Source organism: Haliaeetus albicilla, chromosome 26, assembly GCF_947461875.1.
Source record: "Haliaeetus albicilla chromosome 26, bHalAlb1.1, whole genome shotgun sequence".
Lineage (NCBI taxonomy): Eukaryota > Metazoa > Chordata > Aves > Accipitriformes > Accipitridae > Haliaeetus > Haliaeetus albicilla.
Genome location: NC_091508.1, coordinates 11,567,073 through 11,594,512, shown reverse-complemented (window position 1 = coordinate 11,594,512; position 27,440 = coordinate 11,567,073). Strand labels below are relative to the sequence as shown.

The following is a 27,440-nucleotide window of genomic DNA, read 5'->3' as shown; positions in this document are numbered from 1 at the left end:
TGTGTCTTTTCTTCTTTGCATTCACTTTTCAGGTACAAAGCTTTAGTTACAGGGTTGTGGGGGTGTCACTGGGAGGTTTTAAGTCTTGGCAGCCCATGGGAGGGAGGGGACGGTCCTCCTCAAAGGCATTCCTGCAGGCTGGCTGCACACAGAAGCATTGTTGGGGGCTTGGATGCCTCAGTGGGCTGGTGGGAGCATCAGTTTGTGGTGTTAAGGTTATTTTTGCATTGGGGTGGATTCAAGGCATGGCTTGCAGTCAAATGAAAGCTGGGATTTGGGCCCAGTGAAGTGGCACTCTCGTGTTGCAGCAGGACGTGGGGCTGTGGGGAGGGTCTCTGAGCCAGCCCAGCATGGCTCTCCCCATTGCCTGATGGATGTGGTGTCCACTGGGTGCCACGCTGCCGGCTGTGTGACCTCCTTGTGGTCTGGTGCGATGCACGGCCTCCCTCCTGACTGTGGGAACAAGACAGTTTCCCTCTGCAAGCATGGCTTCTCATGGAGAGAGCCTGGCTCTGCTTTGAGGCTGCACTCGGGCTGCCAGGAGTTAGGGTGGAAGGAAGCTCGGGAGGGCATCCCTGGCAGGGGGCTAGTGCTGGCACACTCCTGGCGCCCTTGAGGTCCCATCAATGTGGTGCAGCAGTGCCCTGTGGCTGGGTCCCGCTGGCAGACGCACTGTCTGATGGGCAGCTGTCCTGCTACCCACCCCTGCTGCTTGTGGCAGCGAGAAAGCTTTGTGTAAGGATGCATAAGGGAAGGGTGCTTGTGTGGACATGGCTTTTTTGTCCCATGTTACCCTGAGGGGTCTCTCCCCTTCTTGATCTGCTCCTGTCCTGCTCTTTGCAGCAAGTGCTCCATCCCTGAGCTTGCCAGCAGCGCTTTGCCCTGCTGGGAGCCTTTTGCTGGCTCAGCTCTGATGGCTGGTCCTCTCCAGGGTGGAGGTGATGGGTCTGGGGGATTTGGTGGTCATCATTATCAGACCTCTTCTGTCACCGTGATCTGGGCAGATACATCCATTGCGCTGCCATGATGGGGCCTGGGAGGTTGGTGGAAGCTCCTCTCATATTGCTGTTTCTTACCCGCAAATCATCTGCAATGAGCAGTAATGTATTTAGTGCTGCTGGGTTGAAAAGGAGCCCACAGGGCTGGGCTGACTTTGCATTTGCCACGGGAATAGCTCTTTGCCGAGGCCTCGAGCTGCCATCTCCTGCTCCTTCTCATCTGGAAGGTTTGTGAGTTATGTTCTGACCCATAAGGTCACATTTTTGCATTCGGGTCTGTGTGATCCAAAATAAAAGTATGTTTCAATGTCTGTGAGTTGCTTAATTTATTTTAAACAAGAAAGAAAATTCCAACCTTCAGGGAAACTGGAGTGTCATCAAAAAGCTACTGCTAGTTATCCTGTCTAACCATGTATAAATAAATCACTCCACAGAGTTTAAGTCCTGTGCATTCTGGCTATTTACAGTCAGATAGCAAATGGTAATCTTTATAGGCTGGTGTAGATTACAGCAGAAAAGGTGTTTATTTTACAGGCTCTTCAGCGTATGAATTGCAGTGCTTGGAGGTCCTGAGTGCAGGTGGCCCCCATCCTGGTGGGGCATGTGGCCTCCTGGAAGGGAAGGGCTAAATATAGGTTGGTGTTGGAAAGAATGCAGAAATAGAGGAAGGTTCTCCACGGAGCTGTCCATTCTTGGTGTTTTTGTTCCTCGTGGTGATCATGGGATAGCTGAGATAGTCCCAGCACATAAGCAAGCCAGGATTTTGGAAGTGAAGGTGGTACCTTTTGATCTGAGGAATACTGTGTGTACCTGGAAGCTTGTCTAATTTTTCTATTTGCGAACTGCTATGTGAAAAAGTACTACCAATGCATACAAACCTAGTCTAGCATATGTTTCTTTTCAGTATTTTAAATCCAAATGGAACAGTTTAAAGTCAGTTGAACAGACCCTGCCTGCGAAAGCTTTGGGCTGATTCACTGTGGACCCATGTTTCTGCACCCTAGAGAATTTGGAATGTGGGAGTTTGGTCCAGTTTCCCCCCTCCCCGCACGCCATTGCCTGCAGGGCACATACACCTTCTGTGATGACATGTGTAAAACCTGTCAGAAGAAAACATTTACTGTGTGGTGGTAATCAGTAGCCTCACCGGGAGCCAGTCCAGAGATGTGAATGTGGTCCAGGGCTGTATTCACACCCTTCCCTGCTCCGGAAATATCCTACTGTTAAGAAACTGCAGATCAGTGTTTTATTGCATTGTTAGAAGTTTTTGATTCAAACCCAACATATTCAGACTATATTGACTTAAAATCAAATAGCTTGGTACATTTTTCATTTGAAAAGCACTAGCAAAATTGATCTTTTTCTCTGGAAGTTTTCATCTGCAGACACAGGAGTTTCTCTTGGGAAACTGCTCCAACAGAAAATCTTTCTAGTAGCAATTTGTTGACCTGCAGCGATAAGCATGCTTATAGACCTGAACAAATTAATGCTGTGAATCTATGCTTCATCTTGTTTTGCCTTGGAGATGTGCATCCTAACTCTGCATGGGAGATCCTCTAGACAAGTGTCAGAGAAATGACACCGTCCCCCCTCTTGCCCGCCCCACCCCGTGCCCTGGCTCTATATGGGCACATCCTTGCAGCCATAGGGGCCCCTCTGGGCCCCGTTCCTGTTTGCGTCCTTGAGCTGTGTCCCAGCTGCTGGCAAGGGTATGCTTTGAACACGTGCTCTTTAAACTGGACCACAACTGTAGTGAGGGGCAATATTGCAGCTTGTGTCATGTACTTAACTCCATAGTCTTCACTGGAGATGTCCCAGCTTGCTCCATAGGAGAGTTAATTACCCAAAGTGTTCTCTGTTCCTGCCAGGAGTGAGCATTGCTAATTTAATGCCCTTAGGGATGTGGCATTACCCATTTCTGTCCTGCAAGGAAAGAGCAGGGAGAACCGAGGTTCCTGTCTCCATACAGCAAATCTGAATGCTGGAAAAGCAATTTACTGATGGTGCAGAGGACCTTAAGGCTCAGGGACAGGCTGTGACATGGCAGATATTATACACCTGGATAATTTTTAAGTCAGCTGTTCTGGACATGTTATCAAAAGAGTTTGCAAGGAGCTTTTTTGGGCACTGTCCTGGCAGATCTAGAGGGCACTTAGGCAGATGGTTTGGTGATAAGGAAAAGGGCAAAAGGGCTGGCCGGGGGTGACATCAAACCTACGCAACCAAGTGAACCGCTAAGGTGAATTTGTTTAGTAAGGAACTTAAAAAGTAATTATTAATGAAAGAGAGATAAAGAGTACAGATGGAGGACAACTAGAGCAGACGTCCTCACAGGCACTTGGCTTGATATGACACAACACTTGGCCTGAAAACCTGGAAAGACAGGAAATTGCTGTGGTGCTTAATAAACAGTTAAAAACTCTGGTCTGAAACCTCAATATCATCTTCTGTGAGCATTGCTCTGCCAGGGAGGCCTTGGAAGCCTGGCTCTTGCTTAATTGCAGACAGTCATCATTGACATGAAAAACCAGCAAATCATGCCTGATAAAGTATGCATATGACTTGAAATTTGGGGAAGTAGGAGATGATAAGGAGGATAGTTCAGTGATAAAGCAGTGGGAGTTAGTTGTTAAGGTGGGGAAAGCTGATGATGTGTTTTCATGTGATTGTGGGGAAAAGAGAATTGTACACACAAGTCTGTGAGAGTCAGAAATTATTGAGAAAGGCTCACTGGGGGAAGGATAATCAGCAGCCATGAGCTCCTGCAGCAGAAGGATGGTATCAGTAATGATAAAAGTTTGGGATTCAGTCAACTTTCCCATTCCTCTGTTCTCTGACCCCAAAGTGATAGGGAGAAGACTTTCATTTTGGATTTAATTTGTTTCCAACTGAAATGGGATGGTTTTGGCAGGGGGTCAAAGCAAAGGAAGTTGTTCCCCTTTTCCTTTTTGCAGAATTAAGGAGGATCTGGTGCCCTGGCTTGGGCTCTGCTGTTGTGGTTTCTCCCCCATCCTGGTTACTCTGCTCCTAGGCAGGGCTTGAGCAGTCTGCAAGGTGTCTTGATCCCTCCTTTTCAAATGCTAATAACCCACAAAATGCAATGACAAAAAGACTAGTCTAGAGACATGAGCTCAGAAAACCTCAAGGCTGTGTATGAGACATGGAGCCAAGAGGTGTGCCCAGCTCTGACCCCAAAGCAGCACTGGCCAAAGGGTATGGTCTGTGAGCCTCCAACACAACTCACCGCAGGAGGGGTTTAACCACAGATGCATTACAAAAAAGAGCACCGATTTAGGAGTCCCTCAGCCTTGCTGGAACCCAAAATCCTGAATTTTGTGCTGTGATGATCACCCAGCAGATGCCAGAGCACTGCAGGGTGGAAGTATAGCTGGAGCTTAAATTCCTGGTAAGAGAAAATCTAGTGTCAGCTAGCATCGAGTGCTGTGTGCAGGATGGGACAAGGTAGAAGGGATGAGCATTTGTCTGTGAAGTGGACTATGTGCTCTGTTGAAACTGTATCTCAATTACCTCTAATTTGTAATAGGAAAAGAGATGATGTTTGTCAGATTTGTGGGCTGTTATTTGTCAGAGGGCTTGTTGTACTGCAGTAAGGTGAAAGATCCTCTGGGCTGTGGTGGAGTGGGCACTGCAGATAAGGCTAGAAGTGTTGGGATTGGTCATACCTAAGGACTTCAAGTAGAGAAAATCTAGATGTTCTTGCTGCCTGCTCTTGCCAGTTTTACTACATGAATTTGAAGCACACTGAGAGAACATGAAGTGTATTCCTCTGCCTTCCTCTTCCCATTCCCAGTCCTATTCAGCGTAAGGGAGGACTCCTTCTCTTCCAGCCACTCTGATGGTGGTAGTCAGGAGATGTTACCAGATGAAAAAATCCTGTCCTGCTCTTTGACATTTCCTTTGCTTCCTCCATGTCTCGCAAGCTGTGGCTTATTTCTGGGATGCTGGAGAGGTTGACCAAGCGGAGCTGTATCCTGCACTGCAGCGCACAGGCACGCATTGCCTTGAGTCACCCAGTTCATGTGAAAGCTGGATGCTCTGTCTGCACACGCTGAATCCCTCTGCCATGTCATTCCTACAGCAACAGCTTAACTCTTTCCTGAATAGAGGATTCCATTTTCCTCCATCCAAAGTATGGCAGGTCCCAGCCACTGGATTTCTTTGTGTGAAGCTGAGAAGTCCAAGCTCCAGCCTGAACCATAGATGCAGTGAGATAACGTTAGACTGAGACTGCCAACATTTTGAAAAGTGCTTCTAAAGGATGTTGTGACGTGAAACACGTGCAGACTACCCCAAATGCTGAGATGTTCCTGAAATGCAGCCCTACCCAGTATCCCTATGACATGCCCCAAATTTTAGCTGCAATTGAAACGTTCATTGGTTCAATCCAGTGGTCTCCTGGTGCATACCTGGAGCCAGAGCACCCAAAGTGATGGCTCTGGAGCTGGTGGCCAGGCTGCTCCTCTGTGCAGATAGACCCCTGGGCTCTGTCTCCTCTGCCAGCGTGCATTTACCCAGGTTAGATGATGTGGAATGACACCAGTAGCAGAAGCCCCGGGTTGGCATAACCCATAGCCTGGGGACAGGGCAGCTCCTGGGCAGTGACAGCTCCCAGTTCAGGTCTCTTCAGGCAGAGCAGGGAGTGCTTGTGTCCCAGTTGGAGAAACAGATAAACAGAGGCACTCTGCTTCCTTGGTTTTGTGAATCTTTACACACTTCAACCTGAATCTGAGTGTTGAGATGACCACAAAATGTGCTTTTTGGAGCAGGAGTTCTTAATTTTTTCCCCCAGCTTTAATTCTGTGGTCACATTTCCCAGATGCTGGCAAAAAAGAAGAGCTGGTATGATGTGGTTAAAGTACTGGAGAAATTTTAAAAAGGCCTAGGCACCAGCGGGTGATTTTGGAGGGAAACTGCTGTTCCCTGGGGCTGGCTGCGCAGGCTGGAACTTGCTCTCTTTGGGGCTTTGCTGGGGGAAGAGGAACGGATAGCTCTGGGGCTGTGTTTGCAGCAGGTAGGTAAGCTTAGTGTTACTGTCACTGGGGCCCCTCAGCTCTGAGCCCTCTTGCCTGAGAGGAAGGCGCGTTTGCAGAATGGGAAGGCAGTGGACCTGCTCTCTGTTTGCCAGAGTGGTGTTTGCACTGGGAGCTCCATGCCTGGCTAGTCTCAGGGCTGGAGATTCCTGTGAAGGCTGTTATCTGATGAGCCACTTAAGGACAACCTGCTGCCCTGTGAAAACAGACCAAGCCCTATGTCCTCACCAGCTGCTCCAAAGTGGGTGGAAAAGGTTCTTCAGGCTGGCTTTTCCTCCTGGAGGTGTAGCATCCTCCAGGCTGTGCCATGATCTAGTGCTCCTGTGGCATCGCTCCTCCATCTTTGCCCTCCTTAGCAGCAGCATTGAAATGCAACAGGGTCCGACTGGCCTGGGGTGAGCTGGAGCCACAGGTGGTTCTGCACCATGAAGTCCAACTTTGCTGTCTTGGTGCCTCTACTCATCCATGGGTGTCTGTAGGACAACAAAAACCCATTTCCTAAGAGCCAGCCCTTGGTGTCACAAGGAAGGATGGGCATGTCTATTGTTCACCTTCACCTATAGAGCCTCCCTGGCCTGAAAACAAGCCACACAGCAACAAACCAGACTTCTCTGCAGAGATTGCTGTTCCCTGCAACTGGCAGCTCCATGGACATCATCTGCTCAAGCACCTGTGAGATCCTGTTACCTTTTGGTCATCCCAGCTTTCAACAGGGCCCCTGCTGTTACTGCCAGTGTTTGTTTTTTGGGCACCACCAGTGTGCCCAGCAGTCCAAAAACCACAGGAAGAGACATGGTCCCCCACACCCCCCCAGCACAGCTTAGCATGGGAGCAAACTGAACTTTCTCATCAGACCTAGCTCTGTGGGTCATGAAATAACTAGCCAGCAGTTGCCTGTGTTTTGTGCACAGGATATTCCCAGGGCTTGCTGTTTCGCTGGTGAAAGGTTTGCTCTGCAATTTAAAAGCTATTGTAGTCTGGAGCCCGTTTCCGAGGTACTTCCCCTCTGGGATCTCTGGTGGGTTTGGCTCTGGACCAACGTTCTGAACGTTCGAGCCCAGGGGCTGGGCAGAGCTGAGCTGGGCTGCAAGCCCTGTCCCTGAACCACTTTGCCATAAACCCTGCAGAGGAGAGGAGCCTGGGGAAAGGAGCAGAAGTGCATCCCCCTGATCTGTGGGGGGAACATCTGCCGGACCTGACCACCCCCTGGGACCATGTCTGCTAGCACAGCTGGGGGAGGCAGTGGTGAGATCAGAACAGCCCCCCGGCTAGACTGGTCACGGAGTTCAAGGCATTGGAGGTGTCAAGCTGAATCTGGGTCATTGTTATTATATCTTAGCTTTGCAGTGTCATGTAGAGCCACACTTGCGTACCAGATGCTGTTGTGCCAGGTCCTGTACAGAGGGGCATGGCTGCAGCATGGGGTATTGGCGTGTAGGGTCTGGGGGCCCCTCCTGCAATGTGGTGCCATTCTCTGGGCTGTCCTTGGCTGATCTCTGGGCTACAGAACCAACAATCCCTCTTTGGTTGGTGTCTGCTGGGGTAACTAGGAGCTCTGCTTGGCCAGACCCCTCGCCTGTCATCTCGCCAAGCTCCTGGATGCAGCGGGGCTGGGTCTCAGCCTGGGAGAGCATCCACAGGGGTGAGCTTTTCCCATAGAGCAAAAGGAACCTTTTCCTGCAGATAATGCCTGGCTGTAACAGGGCCCATGTGGGGCTTGTGTTGGCTAGTCTGGGTCCTCCTCTGCGATACATGCCCTGTGTTTTCCTCCTGCTCTTCCACGGGCAGCACTGGTGTGGGGTCTCGTGCTGGTGCAGGGTCCGGTGCTGCCCCAGAGCCGTGGGCTCCCAGAGGCTCCTGTGCCAGTCAGCACACAATACCTGCAATAACATGTTTTTCAAAATGCTGGGGTGAAGGCAGTCAGAAAGCAACTGGCAGCCACTTCAGTCGTTCACTTTATCTGGTCGCAAACGCCCCCTTCACGCCATCTGCATCCTCCTTTCCCAGCACTGTGAGATTAAACCCTGTTTTCTCTTTGTAAATATTGGCAGGCAAAGCGGCAGCCTCCCTGAAGGAAAACAATAGCGGGGAGGCCGGTTCCCAGAGCGAGCCCTGAGCGAGGCAGCGTGCACAGGGCACAGTGCAGTCCCGGTGTTAGCTGACCGCCCTGCTCCAGTCTCCCCAGTGAGCAGGAGTGCTGAGCTGGGCAGCCCGGTCCCTTGGCAGGGGCTGAGCTCCAGGGACACGTGCCACCGGTAGAGCTTTATCCCATATAACTATCAGCCCTTCACATGTCTGCCCTCCATCTGGCACGATCCCAAAGGACTTTGTAAGCAAGAGCCTGTGCTTTAGAGGCAGCTGGGGGGTGCTCAGGCCCTGAGAGTTGGGCTGCCTCTTTCCCCAACACTATTGAACATTACTGGGGGGAGCAGGTTGATGAAAGAGGGAGAAACAGAACTCTTCCCTTGGAAAATATGTGTTGGAGAGGTTAAATATCACTATGAAGGAAAAGAGTGCTGAGATCTCACTGCTGTAGCACAAAAATGATAGTAAAATGTGTACAGATTTGATAAATGCAATTTTGGCTGTTCATGTCCCCCCTCAGCCTTGCCCACAATATCCAGGACACACATCAGGGCGGTTGAGTTTATCTTCTGACTTTTGGACCAGAGGGCAATCTCCTCTCCTGGCTTTAATATTCCGAGGCAGCTGGGGTTGGGGAGTCTCTCCGGCTCGCTGAGGCTGAGCGGGAGGGAGAGGGGCACTTTGCTTTCAACAGCCAGCATGGGCTGAGCTCCGCTTTATACTAAATTCAATCAAAGAGATGGAGATTGTAATTGAATCAGCAAGGGGCTGCAGAGCAGGGGTAGGTGAGCTGTGCATCCGTCATGAGCAAGGGGATATGAGACGTTTTTAGAATTGCTTTAAGCCTCACACCAAGGGAATTGCAGAAGCTTGGTAGGGATGGGAGTGTGCATTAGTTACCGCATCAGTGTGGGCACTGGACTCCTTGCAGCTGTGCTGTCTTTTAGGCTCTGCTGAGTCCTTGCTGTCATTCACTTCTGGCCCCAAGTGTGGGGCAAGGAAATGCCAGCCCGGATTTCCAGCCTGGCAGATTGGTACCCGTCTGCTTCTCTGAGAGTAGGAACAATTAGGTACCTTCCTAGGGACAAGTGGATATCACAGTGGTACAGCCTGGTGATCTGGTGACATGGGACTGGGAGAAACTGAGATATCTGGGATGGAGAAGAGCACTGTGATGCTCCGAGGAATGCTCAGAGCATCTCTGCAACTCAGAATCTGGGGGGCAGGGGGAAACCCCACCACCTTGTGTCCCTGAATCACAAACCTCTATTCCATTTTGATAATGCTCAGTAAGCCTGAGCATGCATTTTCAATATTTAAGCCTGTTTCTGCTGTTGGAATAGATGTAGTGATGTCCAGACATAAGAAAGATCAAATCTAGTTGTCTTAAGAGGGGCAAAGGACTGAACTAGACATCTCTTTTTCTAGAGGTGATGTGGGAAGTTGGTTTATTTACTGCTTTAGTAGGGATTTTGGATTAAATGTGAATGAATGGGCATCCAATGAAAACAGTGTTTTAAATGGTGTGACTAAAAAGCATTTCCCCTTTTGGTTGTGTTGTGTCTCTGGAGTCACAAAGCTGCAAGTTCCTTAGTTCTCTCTGACCTTTCTGGGAAAAACAGGCTATCAGAGACCTGCCCTGCTGGAAGGAAATCCTAGGGGGAAATGACAGGCCTTTTTCATGCTCTTTAGTGGAAGACTCTTTTTTGTTTCTTTGCAGTTCTGTCCTAAAGTTCTGCTTTTTTTTTTCTTTTCATATCTGGCCACAGAAGGAGATGATCCAGCCATGGGCATTTCTGAACCCTTTTTAAAGTGAAACGTGCAAAATCCCAGTGGGCAGCAAATGTTACTAATGCTTAATTTTTAGCACAAGAGATGAGCGGTTTAAGGGCTGGGACACACTTGCTGAGAGAACTTGGTCAGAAGGTTTCTTAAATGAGTGGGATTTGGCCCAAAGAACACCTGTCCAAGAGAAATAGGTCTGTATCAAAAAGGATGTATGCAGGGAAGGCGATAGGGCACGAGGGGAGGTGGGCTCAGCTGGGATGAATTCCTATTGTTTCTCTTAATTCCTTCCTCACTGCACATTGCTCACAGACAGTGCATGACCAGAGGTGGAGCATCATCCTCAAAACAACCCCCGACGCGTGCTTTAAGTAAGGAACAGAACAGGCAAGGCAGGTCTGGAGCCTCTCCTGAGGTCTGCCTTCCTCCTAGCCCCACCCAGCCCAAAGGCGCTTGTTTTTCATCAGTTCATGCTACAGCACCTCATTAATGTTTGCATACAGCAAAGAGCAATTTCCACCCTCTAAATTAGCTTAATAGACACGTTTCCACTGTGGTGGCACAGGGTGCAGAATTGCTGGTGCTCTGCCCGTGCCTTACCACTCTGCTCCCACTTACTAAAGTAGAGGTCTGCTGCTCTGCACCACAGCAGCCTTTCACCCTCTCTCTGGAGGAGATGTCACTGTGAAGCCCATCTATTTTGCTTTCTCGTGCCCAGAGCACAGGACACTGGTGCGAGCTCTCCCATTATACTTACATTCATCTGATACAGTGTGTTGGAAGCAAGTAGTTTGCAAACAAAGCCAGGGCCTGCGACACACAGCTAATGACCTTCTCTCTGCCTGTGTTTCCTTTACGTCAGAAATCGGAGTGCTTATTAAGTTTGGAGGCTTACTCCCAGGAGCAGAAGAAGAGGATCTGCTGGTGTCTGGCTGAGAACATCACCAAGCAGCAACATCCGGCATCAGCTCCTACGGAGAACAAGGTAAGAGACCCATGCGGGAGCTTGAAAACCCCACTCAGAGCATTGCGGGGCTCTGCCTGTGGCGCGGGCTTTGCCCCAGTGACGGTCCTGCCGGGTGAGCTGCTCTGGAGGCTGTTTTTTTGCCAGGTGAGGTGTGAGTGAGTTTGTATTCAGGCACTGCTGCGTCTGCAGCTTCCTGCCCTGCTTGGGGAAGCAGTTATTGCATTTGCATCTGCTGACTCCAGCAAGCAGGCTGCTTCTGACGCCTCCCAGTATCTGTATTTGGACAGCTGAGGCCATGCAACCCGGTGTATGGCCTTCCCCAAGAGCTCGGCTCTAGGGCAGGACTGAATGCAGAGGGAGAGGTTCAGGCCGTGATCTCTGGGTCCTGATTAAAAGGCCGAGGTCATGGGAGTAGTGGTGTAGAGATTTGCCCCTTGTGTGCACTCAGATGGGCTCAAGCATTTGATCTGGACCCCACAGATGGCCTCAAAGCACAGAAAGGTCATTTGATGAGTGCTGTTTTTCATACCTAGCAAGGCAGCACCAGCACTTTTCCCACATTGAAGAGCTTCAGCCTGGCCCGAGAACATTGTCTCAGCAGCACTGGCAAGATAAATGTGTGCATGGAGTGGGTTTGAAGCACTGTAGGGCATGCCTGCCCTGCATGGATGTAGTTAACACCACCCATCTGCCTGGCTTTGGGGCTGGGGCTGCCACCACAGAGTTGTCTGGGATAGTGGCAATCTCTGCTGGAGTTATCTTGTTCCCCGGGGATTGGGTTCAGACTGTTGGTGGGTGACCCATTGCTCTGGAAGAAGACGAACACTGTACTGAGAGTTTAAAGAGCTTTAAGTGAGGCAGATGGGGATCTTGGGGGTAAAACTACCTGGATACCTCCCCTTGGCTGGTGCGTGGTGGTGGAGCAGCTCCTGCCCCACGTCGACGTGTGTATACAGCCTTGGTGCATGGCTCAAAGGCAGGTGTACGTGTGGGCAAAAGCAGGAGCAGGTGGCTGCGCTACTGCCCGGATCTGGAGGCAGAGCAATGTGGCTTTTGCTTTGCAGTGTCCCAGGCTGGGTCAGCACAAACATCTCCGCAGGAGACAGAGCCTCTGGATTCCTTTTCCTGCACGTTTCAGACATACTAAAATAGCAACAACATACAAAGCCTGAGAACGTAGTTACCAACCAAATGTCTAGAAATGCAAATAGCCTGGGGCAGCTAATTCAATGAGGTGACAGACTCTGCCATGTCTCTTGTTTTCCTGCAATGTGTCTTGCTGGCATGACACAGTGCCCGTGCAGGGGGTCCTAGGTGGCTTGGCATGGGGGGGATGCATGTGATGGGGCTGCTGTCAGGGGCTTGGCATGACTCTGCTCTCGGCCGGGTGCGATCCAGCCATGGGCTGGGGGATCCTCCGGGATGAAGCTGTGCAGGGACGTGTTCAAATCTGAGCATCTCAAATAGATCCTAAAAGGGGGGATCTTGACAGCTGTCCATCACAATGTGCTGTGGGACCGTTTTGGTTTTGGGTGATATTGCTGTTTGCCCTCTGCACCCCAGATTCTGTATTCAGGGCAGGGTGTGGGAATTTGGCTCTCTGCTAGACTTACAAGCCCTGTGGCTCAGAGCAAAGCCCTGGAGAGTGTCTGCTCCCCATGTTATGGAAAGAGCCTGGCTACTGAACAGGTGAAAAAATACTCTAGAAGACAACACAAAGCTTTCTAAGGCTTTTCTGTGCCTCAGTAGCCAAGAGGGTGCTCCTTGGTTGCAGCGGAGAGCCAGCATGGGCCCTCCAGGTTTGTGACAAGGGGGTTTTGTCTTAGCTTGCCAAAGCTGATGGAAATCCCACTGGTGGGATATGAGGCTAGGAGGGAGAAAAGGAGCTTGAGAGCAACCACCAGGCACTTTATCAAGTTCATAACACCATTTCCCATCCCAGCAAGGTATAAACTGCTCAGGATGCAATTTTAAAGCAAACCTGATCCTGAAATGCAAGAAGGAACAGAGTAGGGAAGGAAGAACAGCCCTGTGTCAGGCTGCAGCTCCCAAGTGGACAGGCGAGGATGCTTGGTGGGTGTGCAAGCTTGGAGCAGGGTGGCTGGCTGCACACAGGACAGGGCTGCGGGCAGAAGCCTGACATGGGAGAGCTGCAGTTGGGGCTTCTGTGACCAGTCTGCACCACAGCTGGTTTGTTGGGGCAGACGTCTCCAGGGATGCCGGTGCAGCAGGAGGCAGGAGCTGGGAAAATCAGTCACTTCTTGCAAGGGAGAAGCGATCCATTAGCTTTGCTTGTTGCTTACAAGTCATTTGATACTAGGGCTATTTAAGGAAACAGAACAGTGTCTGTGCTCTGTGAACAGACAAATTAAGCTGGAAGTATCAGCCTTGGCATGGCTGATTTCTGCTCCAGACAGGAATCTGATTTGCAAAGCCTTCAAAACTGCTCCAACTTGGCAAGAGGCAGCTAATCTCACTGTGGCCAGAGCCCAGCTGAGGGTATGTGGGCTTTGCCATGCGATGGGAGTGAAAGGCTGGGGCAGCCTCGGTGCCAGGCAGAGATGTGCCATGTGCCAGCTGTGCACTGGAGCCAGAGAAAGGGACACTGTCTGAGCAGAGAGCAGCTCCTCAGCAGCCTCTGTGGCTGCCGCACCAGCACACGAGCTGGGGACGCCTCTCCCTTCAATACGTTAATGCTACTGTTAATGCTGTCCCTCCGTCCTTCCCAGAACAAACAGTTGCAATGGGGCAGAGGATTCCCAGCAGGATGGGCACATCTGGAGAGGAGGGGCTGGACTGGCTGAACTGATGGAGGCAAGCTGCATGGTGCCAACTTCTTGGAGCTGTGGGAAATCGGAAAAATTTTGGCTTTGGGATGGCACCTCTTGTTTTTCAAGGCCCCCTGAGTCATGCCCAGGTGGGGCTGCACTAAGGGCAGGAAGGTCCTTCTGGCTCAGGGAGATGGCTCTGCAGAGCTGTCATGGCCTCTGGCAATGTCTCCCGGGAGGACAGTGTCAAGCCTGGAGGATGCACCCTGTATGGGCCCGTGCTGGCATGGTTGCTACTTTCAGAGTAGCTGGCTTTAGAGCAAAGCTGCTAGTTTCTGGGAGACACAAGCATATGGTGCATGTAGCATCTCCTTCTGGAGATGTAGGAAGAGAAAGCTATGAGCGATATAGCTGTGATGATCCAGCCATGCTCCCAGGGGGCTTTTCCTGCCAGAGTCAGTGCAGGAGGAGCTCCAGGGATAACCATGGCTGCCGGTGTGTTCCAGCTCTCTAGCCCTGGTGTCCAGGAGACATGGTGGAAATGGGGATCCAGTGGCTTCTCTGCTGCCACTATATGACTTGGCTGGCCTTCACTGAGTGATGAACCTGTCCTGCCAGCTGCAGCAGGTCACAGGAGTTGTTCTGTGGATAATTTCTCCATCTGCAGAGCCTTCCCTACTCTTGTCCTGGGGTCTGGATCTGCCCTGGGAGGCTGTGCCCTGCCCCTTGGCTGTGCTGAGTGAGGATCTGTAAAACACATCACCAGGGTGACCCAGCTTGGCAACAAACATCCTCAAACAGGGAAGCATGGAGCCTGGAGGTGGGCTGAGGCTGGTGAGGAACCACAGCAGCAGCAATGTGATTATAGCGAAAGCAGCTTTATGAATTAATTGAGTTAGCGAGGCTGCCTCCTTGGGCCGAATAATGACCATCTGTGCAGAGCATGGTGCTTTTTATAATCTTGCATCGCTGCACTGGTCCTGTTTCCAGCCCATTTGTCCATAATGCGACAAATTGCATTAGCACGATTGAAGAGATGGCAAACTGCAGAGCAGGGGCAAGGATGAGGCGCCAGGGGCTGGAGCTGCTCCAGCTGGTTTGGCTACCAGGGAGAAGATTAATGGCACAACACCCTGCTTATAATGAACCTGCTACGACCATCTGATTCTCACTGCTTGTTTCTTTATGTCTTCCACACTCAGAACAGCTGATTACTCTTCCTTCTGACTCCGTGACCTGAGATTACCTTGGAGATGATGGCTGGCTGTATCTGAAAGATGTAGATTATCCTTAAGCTAAATAATTATGGACACTTGGTGGTGTGGACTTTGGGCCTGGGAGTCCAGGATGGGTGCTCCCCTTGTTTCCCAAGGGAAGTGGTGGTTCCTCAGCATTTTTCAAAGCCCGGCCGCCAGTCTCTCTCCTGTGGCTGCTGATGGTGCCAGCAGGCATGGACCAATCCTGCACCCTGGCCCTTCCTGGCAGCACTGGCTCTGGTGCTGGGGTACACGGCCGGGAGGGACTGGCCGGCCCCTTCCTGGCTGTTCCTCAGGTCAGGAAGGGCAGGGCTCTTTCTGTCACTATTTACAGCGTGCTTGACAAGTGCAAGTAAATGTGCTGTCAACAAGAGCAAACAGCGTGTAATCGAGGGATGATGGAAACCAGGGCCAGAGCAGTGGTGCGGGGAGGGCTCTGCGGAGGGCTGCCACGGCGGAGCTGCAGGCGGAGGGGCAGCCGTGCTCCCCCGTGCACTGGCCCCAGTGCCTGGAGCGTGGGGAAGGGTGAGCGTGGGTGACACCTCTTCTGTCCTATGCCCTGCCTCCTCTTCCTCACCCTGGGCACCCTGGTGTGCCCCAGGCACCCACCCTGTTGTGCACCCATGTCCTTCTGCAATCCCTGTTCCCCAACACCTCGCTGCTTTCAGCAACACCCTTTCTTTTTACAGTGGGTGATTTCCCATTTGGATGGTGGCCATGTACACCCTTGAGCTGGCACAGCCAAGGGGTCACTGGCATTGGGGTGGCCGTGATAAGCACTTGGGTTGGGGACAAGTGGGGTGAACCTCTCTCTCTCTGATCCAGCATTCACGGGGTGCTTTACTCAGCAGGAGTATAGTCAGAGTGCCATTGGCTGTTTGATGGGGAAGGAGGGAATTTGCACCTTCTCACTTTGTTTTTGGCCCAAAGTCCTTCCATTTTGGGCTGGGAACCTGCAGCCCCGTCTGTACCAGCTCTGCTCCAGAGGGTCCTGCTCACCTGCTGCTGTGGGCCAGACCAGGAAGGGCATGGCCAAGGGTGCAGGAAACCTGGAGCTTCATTAGCGCCTGCTTTTCTTCCGTGATGCCAATGTGAGAGGCTGGGCAGGGCTAAGCACATCACAACAGCACCCAAAGGGCCAGCCTGACCCTGACCGCACACCCTCCCAGCACCTCGCTTGTGTCATGGTGCTCAAACAGAGGAGAAAACCTTGAGGTTTATTCGGCCCCAATAAGGGTTAAAGCATCAGCTGGCAGTACTTATGAGCCAGGTTACAAAAGTAAAGCAAATAAGTGTTGTTCCATGACAGTGAGCACAGCCTGGCTCTCACCCTGGGCTGGAAAAACTTGTTACTGAGGTCAGCTAAAGGCTGCTTCAGCAACGCCATGAATCTGGGAGGCTGTGGGACTGGAGACACTGTCCCTCTGTGAGTCAGGCTTCAGTTCAGCTCCATCCACTTAAATATCTGGATGAAACTGTCGCTGCCAGAGGTCTCCAAGCCATCAGAATGGGACCCTTGAATCCACAATCATGACCTTGATGCATGGTGGCACATGGATCTCATGCTCAGCACCTGACAGGCCAAGAGGAGGACAATGTGTTGACTTTAATTCAGCTGGGACAGGAGCTGAAGAGATAGCAGCGGGTGTGAAGCAGGCTGCAAACATAAAGGAAGTAGATGCAGTTTGAGCTACTGTGGATTGATCCATCCTGAGCCATATTCTTGTTGGGTTTGTAGCCCTCTTTCATGGGAACAAGACCCAAAAGCAATCAGGGCATCAAAGGCTATATGGGGGGTTTTTACAGCTCCCTTTGAGGCTTCAAAGCACGTCTCAAGTGTCCAGCTCAAACAGTAGCCTGACTGTTTATTCCCTGCAGTGCAGGTGGGTTTGGATGAGTGCTGAGGGGTCCTGGGGCTGATCTTTCACCTCATCATTCCCTTCTTGCACATCAGTTGGCTTGCAGTCCTAAGCACAGGGACACAGCACAAAGCCTGGGGAGGCTAGGATTCGCATGGGGCTGGATGGGATGCCTGGTGGGGTACTGGACTTTTTAGCATCTCCCCCAGCACCAAGCCCTGGCTCCATCGAGCTCAGTTTCCAGCCCTGCTGGCTCTTGGTGCTGGCCCAGGTGTCATGGAGGTGCTGGGGGCTGCCAGCCCAGGACAGCCGCTCTCTTGGCCCCAGTGCTGCTGGCTTATGGGCTCCCAAGGCACATGTGCGCTGGGAGTGAGCGGGGAGGGATGATGGAGCAGATGGGCCAGCTGAGAGCCGCAGCTCCAGCTTTATTTGTTCGTTTGCTTAGCTGGACTCCAAAGCCATTAGGAAAGCAGACCTCTTCCCTCCGGCAAACACCAGCTCCTGTTTCTCTGGTGCTGTGCGATGTTCTCCCGACCACGTCCAGCGGCACCAATGATCCTTCCCGTGTCCCCCCCGAGCAGGAAGGCACAGTGGTGTAGCAGGAGTGTGAGCAGCCGCCGACACTTTCATCACAGCCAGAAGCATTTTTAAGCCCTTGAAGGTCTGTTTCTCGTGAATCCCCAGAAGGGCTGGTAAGAGCGAGTGTGCTGGCAGGAGCGGTGCCAGCAGCGGGGGGGGGACGGCGGGGTTGAGCAGTGTTGAGATCATTTGCACAGGCTGGTCAAAGGCACAGAGTAAGTGGTTTAAGCCAGCGCTGCTGTGCTTTAATGAAGGCACTGGAAGTGCTTTGGCACAGTGCTGCCTGTGCCAGGCAGGGCTGGCAGTATCCACTCAGCTGGAGTGGTCCTTTCCTCTGCCCAAATGACTCCTGCTTTGGGTAGTTGCTGACACTTTTCACTTTGAGCGTGGCAGGGGGCTGTGAGTGTGTGGTTGGGCAGACTCCGAAGCCAAGTTCAAGTAACTCCTTGCAAAAGTTACTTGAACCCTGATACTTTTGAAAAGCCAAAGGACGTGTCCGAAATGCCGGGGGGATGTGGGTAGTGATGCCCAGAGTGGTGTGGGATTGGGAGGCATGGCTTCATCCTGCCCCCGCGGGGTCCCCTGGTCTTCCGTGAGGCTTGTCATCCTGCCCTGTAACCTTCCTGATGGAGTGGCAGGGCAAGGCTTGACAGCACGATTGTAGGAGGGTTGCGTTTGGCTTTGGAGGCACCAGTGTTGGTTTTGGTACCATTTGGGATTCCTCTGTTCTGTGTGTGGCTCTGGCCACAGCCCTGTTGGTGCCAGTCGGAGGCAGAGCTGCTCTGCCAGGTCCTCTTCTCTCAGTGGCTGTTTCCGTACCATGATCTGTGCTGGTAGCAGCAATGGCTTCCAGCTCTGATCTTGTTGTCCTGTTGTAAGTGATGTTGGGATGAGTCCTTCACAATGGCTCTGCAGTGGCTGAATGCATCAGCTCTGGCTCCTGCTGTCACTTCCCTCATCCTGCACAGGGGACAATGCTCTGCCCCTGCAGATAATGCTGCAGAGAGATTCCCCTGCTGATCAGCGCTGTGTCACCCCAGGCAGGGAAAGGATGCTGAGGGTTGTGGGCTGAATGCCAATGACAGGATCCGTTCCTTCCTCCCCCTTTCCCACCACTCTGCTTTTTTACTGCCAGGGATATTTATGACCCCGATGTCATTTCATTAGCCTCCAGCAGTGGGTCCCACTGTGCTCAGCCTGTGGAGGCAGGTTACCTGGGTCGATGAGGCTGCAGGCTGTAGCTGGTGCCCAGCTTGGGCAAACTGGAGCTGTATTGCCAAAATGATGGACACAGTGCAGTGGGTGTGTGCAGGTTTGCATGGTGGCTGGGTTCGTTCCTGGCTGAGAGGGGCCAGGGACCCTGGGCTGGGGGTGCTCTGAGTCTCAGGGGCAGCTGGGCACCGCCAGTGTGGTGACATCCCTGGGCTGTGTGCCCATGTCCCACAGACCTGCAGCCAGCCAGGTGGCCTCAAGGAGCGATCAGGCACAAAACCCACTGGGTCCAGCTCCCCTCACCAGCACAGGCAGGATAGGTGCTGACCACATCTGCTGGGGTGGCCATGCCATGTTGCTGCTGTCGGTGACAGCATCATGAGGCTGAGCTCAGCTTTGTGTCCAGTGAGACCGGGTGAGGGAGCTTTTACATTTCCTGTACCACTACAAAGGTGTGGCTACCTGCGAGGAATAGGAGGCAGTACATTTCCCGTGCTCCATTCTGGGAGCATCCATGAACCTGCAGCTGGCTGGGAGCAGGGGGACATGTGTGTGCCCGAAGTCCATGCTGGAGGAAAGCCGAGCACAGCTTGTCACTGTGGCAGTGAGGACCCATCAGCAAACGGTGGCCATGGTGCAGACAACCACCGGCAAATGGCTGTGACAGCGGCTGTGCACACACACACCACTGTGCTCTCTCTCCGTAGCCATCAGGGCAACTTGCCTGTCTCGGTCAATAAAGTGTAATACCAGGAGGAGAAACGTCCAGCCAAGGCAGTCGGATCCCCAGGCTGGTGTGAAGGGACAGATGGTCATGCATCGGCTGTCCCCTGGATGGAGACTGTACACCCTCCTACATGCTTTTTCTCCCTGTCCCTGCCCATTTGGGTAGAGCTGCTCGTAGGGGATTGCAGTGCAGAGGGCAAAGCACCACACTACAGAGCATCTCCCACTTCAGAACTGTCCCTTTTCCATAGAAAGTAGTTCAGGAAAAAAAACCAACTGCGAACCTGCAGCAGAGTTTCATTTAGCAGGAAGCACTGGAATCAGTCTGCTTCTTAGTGTCTCTCGGGGGTAGGACAGGGCAGGAGAAGGGGAGCTGCAAAAGTGAATGTGGTGGGTTTCAGGGTGATACATAGCTCTTCCTCAAGGCAGAGCAGTTGTCCACTTTTATCAGCAGGTAATAGTACCTCCAGGGATTGCTAGCAGAGCTGTAAATAGCACCAGGGCATGAGGGAGCCGTGTCTGGGAGAGGCTGGGGCGGCTTCAGCTGCCGCTTGACATGGACATTAATAACTGCAGAGGCAGAGCCAAGCACTGCGCTAGCATCTGCTGAGCCACGGCTGCGGGCACATGTCGGGGCCGGCGCCGCCGGAGGGAGATGCCGCTCGCTCGGCCCGTGCAGCTGGGATGCAACTGAGAGCCCAGATTTGGTAGGTTTTACTTTCAAAGATTGCAACCTGGGGGCTGTACCCTTTGCTGGGCAGGATCCGGCTGCAGGTTGAGGAAGCAGCACAGCACCGTTGGGAATGCTGATGTCCTTTTATTTAGATCAAAGACATCTGCTCTGCTCTCCGCGTTGGTCCCTCTGCGCTCCTGCACTGGGCTGGTCCCTGAGGTCTCTTGGGGAACCTGTGGCTCCTGCCCGGCTTCATTTGCCACTAGGCTGGGCTTGAAGGGTTTGTAATGAGCAGCATCTGGGAATAGCAAAGAGGTGTTTGTAGTGATGGGGACTTCTTGAGGTTCCCTTGCAAATTTGGGCTGTGTATGGCTGTGCCATCTGCATTTGCTGGCTCTCCTTGCGGGAGCGGCATTGCAGTGTGCTGACAATGTGGGCTTTCTGCTCCAGGACTTTTACAGCCTTTTGGATACCCTCCGTTTACTGGCACTGGGGACCAAACAGCATATTCAGCCCTTGCCACTGAAATCAGATCAGTTTGCATGCTCATACCCTTGGCAGGGATGGAGGGCACTGGGCAGGGGACAGGTTGGGGTCCAGAGCTGGGACTGCCGGGGCAGCTGTGGTTCAGGGCTGGCAGCTCGGTGCTATGGCAGTAGCAAGTCTATGTTAACTCCAGCTGCTTGGCTGAAGTACGCGGCATGGGGAGGTTTTGTCTCAGGTTGTTTGCTGACACCTTCAGCGGGTGGTTGCACTGAAACGCAGGGTCCAAGCTGCGCCTGCAGACTGGGCTCCCTCCTGCATGCCCTCTGCTATGGGCAAGGCTGTTGACCTCGATTAAGCATTGGCTCCTGTCTACCGCTGTGTTGCAGGGAGCAGAGTGGCTCTGGGGAGAGGCGCAGAGTGTGGCCACTGCAGCATCAGGGCTGGGCGATACCCTGGTCAGGCCCCATTTGCAGATCAATCAGTTGGGGATGACAGTAATGGAGTAATGGGATTAGCGCAGGCTGCTGGCACGGGATCATTTCCTCCGGTGGAGGAGGACTTCTTCTTCCAGGGCTCTGAGTCGTTTCAAGCCCAGGATTTTTTGGGTGGTATGAACATTCACACCTTCACAGGTGTCTTGTCGGACGCATATATTTACCCTCACTGCCTTGCCCCAGTGCGCTGTTGGATCCTGCTGCTTGGGTTTATACATCTGTTCTTGCTTTTGCTGTTACACTAATTGCTCTGTATCAATTATTCATTGATTCAGTAATGAAGCAAGGAATGGGTAGAAAACCCTGCTGTGCAATGAGCCCTGAGCTCTGGCTGGCCCCACAGAGCTGCCATGGCTCAAGGAGGGCAAGGAGTGGAGCTGCTCAGGGGATGCTCCTTGTGAGCACTTTCAAAATGACTCCCATGAAAATTTTCTCAAGTTTCAGTAGTTCTGTTTTGCATTTCTGGCTTTGGTTTCTTCTTTTCAGCCCTGTGGTGTGTAATAGATACCACTTCTATTAGCCGTGTACTTACCTGGTTCTTAATGGTCACTTTTTAAGTCTCGAGGTGCTCATTGTCAATGGTTTTGGTGGCGCTTCACAGGGCCAGTTAGAAGTTTCTGATCTGATGGATCTGGGCACAGTTTGTCCCATGCTAAGAACTGAAATTGTAACTTTTTCTTCCACTTTAGGAAAAACATACTTCAGAAATGTTGATGTTTCCCTGGGTGATGTCGATGCTGTTTTCCCTGCATCCCATCTGCTCTGGGGAGGGATGTTACCTCTGCACAGGGAGCACACTGCCAGTAGCGAAGCTGGCTGTGTCCTCCCCAGAATCCCCCTGGAGAGGTACTTGGTCTCATTCCCATGGAGTTAAATGCTTCTGGGGACAGGTGAGGCACCTTTGAGCAAAGGTAGATTTAAGGGCAGCAGGAGCCAGAGAGGTTCCTCCATGGGATGCATAGAGGATGGGGCTGCCATAGTCTGGGGACAGCTCATAAGAGCAACTCTTCTAGCAGTATCTTAGGAGGTCCATTAGCTCCTCCTGGGGTGAGCACACAGAGCAGCGCGTCTTTCACTCTCCCGCTCATCTCAATGTCCAATAGTCTGTTATCTGCAGGGACTTCCCTGCTTTTCCCAGTCCCTGCTTTTGGCTGAGGAGCTGCCTGGGTGCAGGGCTGTTCTTTTAGGCATGTTTAGCCTCCTCTTTCCCAGTATTACCGCAAGAGAAAGATGTGCATTGCAAAACCTAAGCATCCATATCAGGAGGTAGGAAAGGCTGAATTCAATTTTCTTGTGTCCAGGTGTTATTTGAGGCACAGTTGCTCTTTGACTGTGAGGAGCAGAGGTTTTGAAATAAGAAACAGAGCGTCAAAAAAATCCCTGACCTCCTAGAGCTGGGGATTTAAGGGAATGCCACATATTGCAGCACTTCTGGCAGTGTGAGAGCTGGCAGCACCAGGGGAAGGCCAGTGCAGGCTTCAGCTCACAGCTGTGCCACCTCTGTGGCTGGTGTTTTCCCAGCTGGAATTCCCGACTGTGGGCCACCAGAAAGGGCATGTTATTTAAAGAAATGCTAGAGAAGTCGAGGCTGCGCTGACAAACCCACATCTGTTCGTCAAAATTTGCTCTACTGGCAAACTAGAACAGTTTTAGTTTCTAGCAGCAACTAGAAAAAACCTGATCAAATTACAGACTGAAGAGCAGAGGGTTTGCAGTACTTCTCCCCTGTCTTGGTTTCAAGAAAACTTTTGAATCAGTGAGTGATGCCCAAAGGCAGAGGGAGTCCAGGCAGCAGGTTACAGGTGCAGAGACTGAGGATGCTGGAGCAGGCGGGGCAATGTTGTTTGGCTTTTTTGGGTTGTGTTGAGGCTTGTTCAATGGGGAAATCGATATTAGGGACTTTACTGCTGTTGCTCTGATCTCAGACCTATCATCCTCCTTCCCTAAAACTACCCCTCATAGTCATCTTGGGGCTTGGAGACAGCTCGCTCTTCTACTTTCTCTTCCCCTTCTTGGGACATGCTGCCTTGGCCACTTAGTCTGAGATAGAAACCAAAACAGTGAAGTGTGAGGTCCTCCAGGGAGGATATAGTAAAGCCTCTAGGCCTTCCCAGCTTGGGACAGGGAAATCCAGATGTTGAGAATGGGAAGACCAACATGTTGAGGGCAGGTGGACCCCGATGTTGAGGATGGGAAGATGTAGTTGCTGAGAACAGGGAAACCCGCATATTGAGGATAGGGACACCCAGATGTTGAGAGCAGTGAGACCAAGATGTTGAGGCTGGAGAGATCCAGATGTTGGCTGCTGGCTCCTGAGTGACTGCTGCTGGCCAGGAAGAGGGACCCATGCTGCAGCGAGACGATGGGATGTTTTGGATGAGTCGTTGAGGTGGAAGGACATCACCTCCCTGCTCAGACAGCATCAGCACTGCCTCCATCTTCTGCCTCCTCCAGCAGCCCCTTGGCCATGACAATGGTGAGGAGGAAACCTGGTCATGTCCCTGTCATTGCTGGCCCAAATCAGCTTTGCGCAGCAGGGTGGTCCTTGGCTTCGTGCTGATGAAGTCCCTGGTGTCTCCAGCCATGGTCAGGCTTGTTGGCTGGCTGTGATGGCATTACTGCCGCTTTTCTTCCCTCTCTTTCCCCCACTATCAGGTGATGTTGAGCAGAGCTCAGCCACGGCCCTTTCTGTGAGGATGGGATTTCACAGCCCCGGTGATGCTTTCAACTCGAGATGGAAACCTTGCTCGGTAGTGAGGCTCCTGCTTATACCCTCCATGCCACTGAAGAGCAGAAGAGTCTCTGATTGAATTAGCGCAGGGATTTAATTTAATCCCCAAATATCTCTCATTTTAAAGGACCCTGTTCATTTCCTTCTAGGGCCTTATCTAATGCGGGCAACCAGCAATATTAAGCAGAAGGACTGGACAGACAGGAAGCTGTTGGGGAGGGGGAGGGTTTTGCAGGGAGCAAATTGACGGCTGCGTGGGTTTTTCCTCTAATTATTTCATGAAATAATGATGACAGTGATTGCAATACAAATAAGACATAAGCAGCATAATTAAAACACATGCTGGTGCAAATAGCATCCTTGCACAGCAAGTTTGGAAGCACTCCCTTTTTACAAGAAATTACCATGGGGGGAGTGAAACAGCCACAAGGATGGGGTAAACTGAGCATTCGCTTTGTGCCTCTGTCGTGGTTTAACCCCAGCCAGCAACTAAGCACCATGCAGCCACTCACTCACTCCCCTCCCACCCAGTGGGATGGGGGAGAAAATCGGGAAAAGAAGCAAAACCTGTGGATTGAGATAAGAACAGTTTAATAGAACAGAAAAGAAGAAACTAATAATGATAATGATAACACTAATAAAATGACAACAGCAATAATAAAAGGATCGGAATGTACAAATGATGCGCAGTGCAATTGCTTACCACCCGCCGATCGACACAGGCGATTCCCTGCCCCCGCTCCCCAGTTCCTATACTAAATGGGATGTCACACGGTATGGAATACGCCGTTGGCCAGTTTGGGTCAGCTGCCCTGGGTCTGTCCTGTGCCAACTTCTTGTGCCCCTCCAGCTTTCTCGCTGGCTGGGCTTGAGAAGCTGGAAAATCCTTGACTTTAGTCTAAACACTACTTAGCAACAACTGAAAACATCAGTGTTATCAACATTCTTTGCATACTGAACTCAAAACATAGCACAGTACCAGGTACTAGGAAGACAGTTAATTCTATCCCAGCTGAAACCAGGACAACCTCCCACCAAATCCAGCTGTTTTGGGGACAGGGCAGATGTCACAGATGGAACCGAGGACATGATGGTCTCTGAATTTTAGTTCAGACTCACTGGGGCAGTTCAGCTGATGCTAAATCGCTGCCTGTGGCGAGTCAGGCTGAAAGGGGACAGAGTGGGTCCTCTCCATGCTCATTGCTGTAGAGGGGGCCCTTTTGGCATGACAAAAAAGGGCAAGGCACAGGTGGACATGGGTGAGCTCCTCTGTGTGCTGCCCAGGAGGAGGCTGGCTGCGGCACTGAACTCAAGCACCCTTTTGGAAATCTGGCCTGCTTTTTGGACCCATTAGCTCTGACAGGTGCCTGAGGATGCTGCTGGGTGCTGCGCGGTCTCTGTGCCATCCCTGCTGTGCAGAGCAGATGGTGCTGAAGCTGGGGCTTAAACACCTCCAGGGTATTTCCTGGGGATGACAGCAGCTTTTGCAGCCCAACATCTGCATACAGCTCCCTGGTGATATCCAGTCGCAGGTTATAATCCATGTGCACCGGCTCTGCAGGGCGAGGGGTGTTTAGCAGCAGGTTGGCTGTCTCAGGGGATGGCTTGCAGGGGTCTGCTGTCACAAGCTGGGACCACCATGGGGATACAGCCTCATTCTGCTTCCTGGGTGCCTCTTCCCAATAGGAAGTGTGGCTGGATGGGCTGATTCCCAGGGCTGCTGCTCTTTTTGAAGCTGAAGTCAACCTAATTTATACAGGGGTGGTGGCTTTGTTAACTCCAGCTTTCTGGTTGCCATTGGGCTTGTGAAAATGCTTGGATCTTAATTGGGGATACAGTGATGTTTTTTCTGGTTACCTGGGGTTGGTCGTGTATAATAACCCCTGCCCCAGCCTGACAGGGTCTATGTAGGTGGGAATTGCTTCCCGGAGGGAGGATTTTTCTCTGCTTTGGTCTTTCTTCCCTGCTAAGCTGGTTTTGCCCCTTTGGCTTAGCTGGGCTCTGTGCAAAGGGAAAATCACATGGAAGAGAGGACCCAGCTCTGGTCGGGGGAGCTCCTTGCAGACACCCCCTGCTCATGAAAAAACCTTGGAGGTTTTTTCCCTTAGGCTACTCCTGGCTTTTCCCTTTGAAAGGGCAGAGCTTGCTCAGGCCTTTCCCAACTGCAGAGGAAAGCTGGCAAAAAACAGCCCTGAAGCCTTAGAAAAATGAAAGGGACTGGTAGGAGCAGTTGTGGTTTTGCGGGGCCACGTCTGTGCAGGGCACTGTGGGGCAGCCGTGGGAAGCCCCACAGCCAGGGAACTCTGTCAGGGAGGCTGAGCCACTCTTGGCCGTGGCCGGGCAGAGCTTGGGCAATCTGCAGATGAGCAGAGCCCGGTGCTTCCCTTGTGCATGTAATAATGTGGTGCAGGAGGGGCCGGAGCTGCCAGACGAGAGCTGCTGGTTTTCTCTGCTGCCCTGCCAACCTCAGGGAGATCTCTGCAGGGCTGAGCCCCCCCCAGCAGCTCCTAGGGGGACAGTGGAGCCATCAGGGTAAGGATGATGTTACTAGCTCTGCCTCTGCAGCTGAAGCTGAGCCTGTCTGCGCCGGCTGTGCTGCCAGCCTGAGCCACCTGCCACCGGCCCCCCGGTTTCCTCCAAACCTGCAGGTGCTGCCGGGTGCTTGATGTGGGAGCTGGGTGGCCCCATCCCACTCCTGCCCCATAGCCACCAGATCAGCACCAGGACTGGGTGCTGTGAGAGTGATGGGCGACCTGCCATGACATGGGGATGATGCTGTCCCACCCCACCAGAGCACCTTTAGGGCTGTACAAGTTGGTGCCAGCCTTGTGCTTGGGGTGTCAGGAGCAGAAAGGCTCCCCAGGAAGGTGGTCAGCAAGAGATGTGGGGTGATTCTGCCTTCATCCTTCTTTATCTTCTCTCCTGGGCAGATGCTGGAGACGGATGCTGAGAAGCCAGGGCAGATGCACTCAGAGGACGGGAAGGTGGCAGCGGGTGATGCTCCTCTGGCTGCAGAGGCACCAGCTCCGGCTGAGCCCTGGGACGCTCTGGGAGCCACCCAGCGTCCTTTCCTGGTGGAAAAGCAGCCAGGGGCCACGGAGAAGGGAGAGGAGCAGCCCAGCTCCCTGCCAGCCTTCGTCATCCCCGAGCTGCGGCTCGACAGCACCTTCAGCCAGAGTGCAGTGGGCATAGTGGGCAGCACCACGGATGGCGAGGACGAGGAGGAGGATGAGGATGAGGATGAGGATGAGGAGGATGAGGATGAAGACAGCGACGAGCACTACTTGGAGAGGAATGAAGCGAAGCGCAGCAGCATGATCGAGACGTCGGGCTGTCAGCCTGTCTACACGCTGAGTGTGCAGAGCTCCCTGCGGCGCCGGACCCACAGTGAGGGCAGCCTGCTGCAGGAGGCCAAGAGCCACTGCTTCACCTCTGACACCACCCTCAACTGCTCGGACAGCCAGGGCACCAAGGGCCACTGGGCCCTGCCCTCCCCCAGGACCCTCAAGAAAGAGCTTGCCAAAAACGGTGGCTCCATCCACCAGCTCACCCTGCTGTTTTCAGGGCACAGGAAGGTATGTGAGCCAATGCTGGCTCTGTGGGGCAGCTGGCTCTTGCTTGGCTGTGGCGATGGGGGAGTTCCTGGGGTGGGGGTGTGCCAGCATGTGGCCCCTCTCTCTATGGCCATGGCAAAGCTGGCATCTGAGGGGCTAGGAAGGTCCCTGACACTGGCAGTCAGCTCTGGGAGATGCTTAGCACCCAGGGGATGT

General features: G+C 52.4%; 1 protein-coding gene across 5 annotated transcripts in view; it reads left to right on the top strand.

The window, feature by feature from the left end:
* The window catches only part of RGS3 (regulator of G protein signaling 3), a 91,041-nt gene that overhangs the window by 53,444 nt on the left and 10,157 nt on the right, over window positions 1-27,440 (top strand). For all 5 annotated transcript variants that reach the window (XM_069771895.1, XM_069771894.1, XM_069771896.1 and 2 more), the window contains 2 exons: window positions 10,782-10,904; window positions 26,601-27,245. In XM_069771895.1, coding sequence (XP_069627996.1) covers window positions 10,782-10,904; window positions 26,601-27,245 — 768 coding nt within the window. The remainder of the gene's footprint in view (window positions 1-10,781; window positions 10,905-26,600; window positions 27,246-27,440) is intronic.